The sequence below is a fragment of the Fusarium oxysporum genome, chromosome 9, assembly GCF_000149955.1.
Source record: "Fusarium oxysporum f. sp. lycopersici 4287 chromosome 9, whole genome shotgun sequence".
Classification (NCBI taxonomy): domain Eukaryota; kingdom Fungi; phylum Ascomycota; class Sordariomycetes; order Hypocreales; family Nectriaceae; genus Fusarium; species Fusarium oxysporum.
In genome coordinates this window covers 834,827-842,395 of record NC_030994.1, presented here as the reverse complement: position 1 = coordinate 842,395, position 7,569 = coordinate 834,827, and the positions used below count along the sequence as shown (strand labels likewise).

At 47.5% G+C, this 7,569-nt stretch overlaps 2 protein-coding genes across 3 annotated transcripts; one reads left to right on the top strand and one right to left on the bottom strand.

The window, feature by feature from the left end:
- Positions 1-153: 153 nt before the first annotated feature.
- FOXG_09165 (uncharacterized protein) lies at positions 154-7,210 on the top strand (the record flags this gene model as incomplete). 2 transcript variants are annotated; one of them, XM_018388205.1, is made up of 4 exons in its annotated part: positions 154-377; positions 424-6,201; positions 6,297-6,351; positions 6,408-7,210. In XM_018388205.1, 2 exons carry the CDS (start codon positions 154-156, stop codon positions 1,715-1,717), a joined length of 1,518 nt encoding a protein of 505 aa, XP_018246227.1. In that variant the 3' UTR covers positions 1,718-6,201; positions 6,297-6,351; positions 6,408-7,210. The 2 variants fall into 2 exon arrangements, with proteins under 2 accessions (XP_018246227.1, XP_018246226.1); XM_018388204.1 differs by having other exon boundaries at positions 424-6,351.
- FOXG_20002 (uncharacterized protein) lies at positions 1,817-4,456 on the bottom strand. Its single transcript, XM_018400264.1, has 2 exons — positions 2,234-4,456; positions 1,817-2,074 (listed from the first exon to the last, which is right to left on the bottom strand). The coding sequence occupies exon 1, from the start codon at positions 2,909-2,911 to the stop codon at positions 2,429-2,431; it is 483 nt and encodes a 160-aa protein (XP_018246228.1). The 5' UTR covers positions 2,912-4,456; the 3' UTR covers positions 1,817-2,074; positions 2,234-2,428.
- Positions 7,211-7,569: the final 359 nt, after the last annotated feature.

Below are 7,569 nucleotides of genomic sequence, written 5' to 3'. Positions count from 1 at the left end.
GTGCCTTCGAGATGCAGCACGTTGACCACTGCTTTACTATCAATCAAATAACTGCGGTATGCGTCACGTAGTGGCTGCGTGGGTGGAAGTGAGGACCAATTCCCTCATGGCTACGACGCACTTCTAAGCGCATGCCTGATGTTTCTTAAGTAAATGGCAACCGACATTTTTATCCCTCCAGAAAAAGCACACTCCTTCTTCAAACTGTGCTTAGATGGTTATTTGAAAGCGAGGATGATATGGTTCCATCTCCCAATCTCACCGATCCAAGCCCTTTTCAACTCCTCCCGGAATAGTGGCCATGATATTATTGAACATCAGATACGGGTACTTCAGATATTCATCAACCATCTAACTGAGCATGCTCAGGTATACTGGTAAGTGATACGTAGAAGAACAAGAGGTCATACTGACAAGTAGCAGGGCTAAGATTAGGACCTTTGGGCTTACTGCTGGGTTCGAGTTCTCTGCAGATGAGAGCATGCAAAAGAAAGTTCTACGTTACGCTCTGAACTTGAGAAAGGAGGTCACTTCGGGCAATACTGGCGCAACCCACAGTACGGTTCTGCATGATGTGATACATTGCCTTGCCAGAGATGGCGGCCATCAATTTTATGGCGCAACGACATATCACCAAGTGGCCAAACTCCTCATCAAAAGCGGAGCCGATGTCAATGCGCAAGACTCAGAACTCGTAACCCCCCTACACCTGGCTGCTGGCTATGGTCAAATGGATATGGTGTTGTCACTCTTGAGAGCGGGCGCCAACCCGAATCTTTTGTGTGCCCACGGCTCATCAGCCCTGGAGCGATCTCTCGCCCACGGCGACCTCCAAGTAACTCGCTGCCTATTGGAAAACGGCGCAAGCCCTGTGACATTCTACAACATTCCTTTCGAAGCGGTTCATGGCGATGTGGATGTCCTTCGCCAGTTGATTGAGCTTGGGGCGGATCCCTACGAGGCAAGCCCAGGCACCGGAAGTACTCTCACGAGTGCGATTTCTGGGGGTGCCGAGGGCATGTCATTTGTTCTGAACGGAAACTTTGACTTTTATCGACTTGCAGAACAGGAACCGCTCTTACTCAGCGAGATTCTTGCTAATAGGAATTTATCGCCCATGGAGCTCAAAGCGATCATCAAGCGCATGCCACGCAAGTATCGTGCTCGCTTAGTGAACTCTGAACCGGAGGAGAAATACACTCCAGCATGTTCCGTTATCCTTGATGACGATCCGAAGCTCCTGCAGGTGCTACTTGACGTCGGTCTCGACATTGAGCGCGAGTGGCATGGGAAGGGAACACCATTGATGTTTGCTGCTAGCATCGGAGCCTTCAAATGCTTCAAGCTCCTTGTCCGTCACGGTGCAAGGCTGGCATACCTCACAACCGGAAGACGAGGTGAAGTCATTGCGAGATCTGTCACCGAAGCAGCAAAGCTCTACCCCCGCCTACTTCAATGGGCCTTGATCGATCGTCACTACGAGACAAAGTGTCTCACACAAGCAGCACACAACGGACCTTTTGTCCCTATAAAACCATGGTCTGGCCGACGAAAGGCGGCATACAAAGTATCAGGCTGCGGTGATGAGATCCCCGAGCTGCCAACAGAGTCTACGATGGACTTGCTCACCCGAGTTGCGAGGATGAAGAGGGGTATGAGAGGGAGAGTATTGCCTGTCCTCCTTTGTGATTTTGTGCCGGGATTTGCGCAGTTTTAGTTGTACACGCGCACCCGCATGTATGTTGAGAAGCCAAAGGTTCCGATGCGTAGAGCCTAGCGGCCTTCTGTATGATTACTTACTGGGGATTGCTTTGTATGATAGGACGGGATGCATTTGAGGCAAGGTGTTGAAAAGGACTGATAGGATAGTTCAGATGATAATTGTAATTGTAACTCAAATGAAGACATGTATTGTAATGAAGTGGCGCCAAAACTGGAGGCAAGAAAATTTAGGACCTTTATCCCAAACAACAAAAAGATTTAGGCAAGTTTAGTCCAACTTAGTAGGTCTTTAGACCGTTTGATTATGTCTCTTGATCAAGACCAGTAGCATCAGCGTAGCAAAAGTCTCGCCCTATTTTAAATGAGTTTTAAACGCAAGACCAGAAGAAGCAAGTATTTAGGTCCTATCTTTGACCTTGTCGGGGTACTAATTCAATGTCTTGACGATGAACAGTGGCAGGCGAGGTAACGCTACACTCGAACCAAAAAAAGAAACGACCAGAAGGCATACCGTGATATTATCTAGAACAGACTACATCCTGGATCTACCGGTATTTTAGTCATGGCAATGATGTAGGGTCGAAGAATTGGAGCCTTTGTAGCGTCGAGATATTCAAACTTGTATACAAGATGATGGGTTCGAGGGAGTGTTGGATATCGAATGTAGGATCTCCTGACCCAAGCAACTAGAAGAAAAGTACAATCGTCAAATCGAGTTAATGTAAAGATTGTAAGAGACATAACACTGGATTGTGCTCAGTCGAGGAAACCTGAGGAGATGTATCGATGTACAGGAGGACGAGCCTGCGAGGCAAGGGGTTTCATCGTGAAGCTGATGGAAGATAGCTGTCTGGCCAGGAGTGATTATACATGGACGGAATATCATAGAACTGGTCTGCAATCTCAAGGTTGAAAAGATCATAAACGCAAAGATAGCTTTGTCTCTCGGCATATCACTCGAGTATTGGGGGATGGGGAAGAAATTGCCATCTGAATATCGTCTTTGAATTTTTGGAGCGGGCAGCTTCTTTGGTTGATGTGTGAGAATGGAAGCAGTTGAATTTGAGGCTGATTGGGACCGAAAGAGAGTCGAGGTCGGGGGTGTAAATGTTGTGACATACATGATGCAAAGCAAGCTATGCTGGCCCTGCTGGAGCTGGGAGTACATATACCAACAACCCAACAACATTGCACTTTGTCGTATTTGAAAAGAGTACAAGGTTTTTGGTCAAGTCTTGCTTTTGAATATATAATTCACTCCAAAAGTTTCAGAGGGAACCGTTTGACTTGGAAGAGTAACAAATTGCTGTTTCATTAATCTGCGGCCATTTCACAGTATACAGTCATAACATCATTTTCATCAGTCAACCAATTATCTTCTATCCATAAAGGTCGTTTTAAGTCCAAGATATAAGAGTACTTTTTTATCTTTACTCAATTCAGTAGAATTCAGTTGTATCTTTCCATCACGTCACTATCGTCATGTGCCTGCCCTATCTGGTTTTGAGAACCCGGATAGACACGTGAGCACCTTGATGGCCAACCCTGATGTCTTTTCCAGTGCCAACACCACCAAATTTGATGCGATGGCCTCGAAAAACAGCCAGAAACAGAGTTGATCATGGATATTGTCGATGCTGATATAGTGTGCGTTGCATCATTGTTGCAGCGTCTAGCGGGAGGACCCTGGGGGTTGTTGATAAGGCTGAGACAGTGAGAAATGAGTATAAGAATGGAGTTGTCCCTTGTTTTGACTCTTGGAGTCTTCAAGATGAACAAGCACTTGCTTGGGCATTGATCGCCGATGATAGGAGAAAGCCTTGAATCGCCCTGCACCTGGGAGAGAATACTTCTCTGGTCAGTGTCAGTTTGCTATACCCGGAAAGTACCATGGATCGGTGGACTAGAAGTTCTTCCATGGAAGTAATATAACAGCAGCTCGACTATCTTCAGCCACCAGCCTCGATCATCACGGAATCCGCCTCTTGGATCGAGAGAACTCGCCTCCTTTTGTTCATCGCTTCCTTCGGTCTCCCTCGGTACCGACCTCGACCTCAACCCGGACTCAACTCAACTTCCCCGACCGTGGATACAACATTTACCTCAACAAGCTCGCCCACGCCCTCTCGCATGGTCCACGACCCATGGCCCCATTATCACGGCCTTGTTACTCCTGAGTCTCACGACGAAGCCATATCCCTGAGTCCCCCCACGAGAGATATCCCGGTTCGACTTTCCATGATGATACAAACTACCCAGCCGAGTTCCGAGACCTTGTCCCCATCCCACGCCTTGAGATTATTATGACTGGATACAAGACCAAATCAGGCGTCATTACATTACTATCAGCTCGGACCGGGTGGGGAGACTCTCGGTTCCCTCGTATGGAAACGATGCCTGGATCCCGGATTGCCTCCGTGTGATAGCGGACTTTGGTGTGTGATGATGATGTAGTGAAGTAGTTGATGCTCATGATGAGATGATGTTGTTCTGCCCTTGGTGTGTTGTAGAAGGGCAGAGAGAAGACGCTTGGCTTCAGCTGATCCAATAATGATCACTCTACCAGAGATACCTGGTGTTGAAGACAGTAGGCATTCTCATGTCTTAGCATGATCGTCATGCACAGATGTAAGTCTCCGCCGTTATCTCTCATGTCCCAGCTTCATTCTTTCTCTAGCCCCTCTTTCTCTCCGTTATTTCCCTCAAGATATCTTCTTCCCTATCATCATGTCCGTTTGCCGCGTTAGACGTGGGTCACGACAGCTCATCGTTTCCCGTGGATCAATCACACACTCTCGATCCCATTTTCACTCCCACATCCGCACCCACACCTCCGGTAGCCCGATGGGTTTCCCATGACTAAAGTCTCATCATGCACGGGCGTAATAGTCCTACGCTTTCACCAGTGCTTTAGGATATACTTTCACTGCCTTGTGTTTCCCATCCTCACTTGGTGTAAGAGGACCCAACACACCAATCATTGCCCAATCTTGCTAAAGATGCATGCGCGGGATGCATGCATGAATGGTACAGAACTGATGGACTCTGAACCGTCAATGTATCGGGTTTTGTGGTCCCCATCCATGCCCACGTTGTTCTCGATTATCCCTCATCGATTCGTCTCACTTGTGCCTATCACACTCCGTTGTTGTTGATAGGCTTGTTCACCACACTGGTTCGTCACGTTCACGTATCACGATGATGAACTAGCCCTCGTTATGCAGCTACTGCATGATTATCTTGGCTGTTGATTATCATTTCAGCGGCAAACGTTACTCGATTGTCGTTGGCTTCACTTTAACATGATCATCCATCAAACATAGCTCGTCTGCTATTGGTTGCCTCACATTATCCGTCCGTCTCGTTGTCTTGGTTCACTACCCCACTCGGCGAATAAGTCTAACTCTTATTCCTCACATGTTCATATCCGTTCTCATCGCTTCCTCTTACACCTTCTCACTCTGTGTACCCCCATCCGGCATATCGATTCTCTTGATTCGTCCACGTACAGGACAAGACATCTCGGTAGGCCCGAAGGGGAACTACCCCGGCTTCAACGCAGGGTCTCGAGGTACAACATCCTTCTTGTCTTTCTCTTGCAACCCTAGTTCAGGCCCCTACTCACCGGTGTGGACAAGGAACAAAGCTATTTTAGTCAGTCCGGCTTGAGCTGTTCTAAAGCTCTATCATCGCTGGGATGAACCCCCACTCCCCAATTGTCCAAGTTCCATAGAAGCATGACTTGCTTCAGGTGTTGCCTTGTCCCTGGCAGCTAGACTGAGCTATCGGAAATCGGCTCAAGCTAAGACATCCATAGATACTGGGCATGTCTTGAGAACTACATCTGCATGCGTTACGTGGCGATCCCATTGCGAGGTCAGCAGCAGGCCTCAGTAGCATACCAATCCTACCTATTCTGGAAAGAAACTGCCAGTTCCACATCTAATGCCGTTCGGTTCAATAGGATCAAGTTTGTATTGCAACGCTGGCAGCCATGAAACTCGTTTCGCAGTGGCTGCATCTCGGGACGGCGCGAGTAGAGCTTGAGCTTGAGCTTCGCGGTGGAGAGCTCTCCCTGTAGTGGAGGCTCGGCGCAACCACTATGCATCATCTCGGCCAATTACAGAAACATGGGCCTCCCACATCGTACATGGGCATGCGGGGTGAAGGTCACTTTGACTTGGGAGGACCCTGAGACTTGGTTGGATTCAAGACAAGTTGGTGATGCACATGGAGTGGAGTCACTCCCACCTTCCTCCACGCCCATGCCCACGCTGGATGCGATAATCAGGCAACTGAGAGATGGAGTATGATGGAAGATGGCTGAGAATATGAGGGTTGGAAAAGTATAAGAAGGGCGGTTCATCTCGCTCAAATTAGGTTTTGTTCATCATCCAACAATCTCATTCTTCAACACACTCAACACTTACAACTTTTTCGAAGACCTTCTTCACCAACAACTATCAACATGTCTCCCTGGTGAGCTCCTCTCAATCTGCCACTGCATCTTCATGCTCCTCGAGCTTGAACGAGTTGTAGTGATGAAACACCGAATGTTTACTGACAGTATCTAGCTCTTGCTGTAACCACGAGGCCTCTGCCTGCGGCCAAACCTGCTCTTGCTGCAAGGTGAGCTCTTACCAAACACAATATCATATACAGAACAGATCCTGATTACTTGATAGCACTAAATTCCTTCTTCCATCACCAACGACCCTCGGCAATGACAACCACACTCGCAGGCCTTCAAGGACCATGCTTCCATGACACGATACAGGAGGACATCTCGATGCGAGGTCATCAATGCGAGATCAATGAGCAAGTCGGAAGTACAATGGAAAGAATGGAAAGAAAGAAAGAGGCATGCTGGCGATGAACTGGAACCGCCAACTTTCGATGGTAGCGCAGTTTTAGAGACAATTGAAGCTTGCATGCCTTGAACATGAACCTCATCTCATGTGATATCCTGACTCGCCTTACATGGAACTGACCAATAGCACATAGATCTCGATTCTTGCAGTTATTATCGGAGCGACATGATATTGTGTATGGTGAGGCTATTAGAGTTTCCTAGCTCTGTACTAAACAATGTCACACACAAGAGATAGAAGCAGATGATCCTTGAGAAATCTGAGATAGCCGCTGCAACCGTTGGAGGCTAAGCTGGAATTATGCTAGAGATGGATAAGATCAGATGAATTTGACCCCTCTTTTGGGCTGTTTCATGGAGACGACCGAAAAGACGGCGTTTCTGGTTCGGATGTTGGCATTGAGAAGCGCGACGGTCCGGTTTGACATGGGTGCGATGCTGTTCACCCAGTGAAAGGCAGTCAAAGGATGAATGAAGAGAAGTAACAGTAGAATAAGGAATGTGAGATTATCAGATTACCATGATTCTATAGGGTAACGTAGAGACAAAAGCAATGTTCCCCGCTTCAAGGCTGACATGATCTACACCAACCTGTTCTACGCAGATGGATCGATAGGCTTTATATGCACTTTGAACTCCAACCTCGATGTCTTGATGGAATCATTCTTGAAAAGGGCAGTGTATTAACAGTGAGATCCCGTCGCACTCATGATCTATCTTTGGCGACAGGATCATCTCTCTAGCTGCGGATCAAACCAGATCCTACAGGGTACATCTCGTCAAAGCGTTTGATCTGAGTGAGATTCTGTAATCGCTGCGCCATAAAAGGATTCAAAAGCCACCTAACAACCCACTTGTACAGCTCAGTCATGCCTACCCAATACAGAGCACAGTCGTCAGTAATTGTGAGGCTGTTTCACAATCATCAAATTACGTCATCGTGAACCTTTGCTCATTTTTTTCATCCTCTGCATCTT

Excerpts from the sequence above, each read along its gene's own strand:
- FOXG_20002 (XM_018400264.1), bottom strand. The coding sequence starts at position 2,911 with ATGTTGTTGGGTTGTTGGTATATGTACTCCCAGCTCCAGCAGGGCCAG.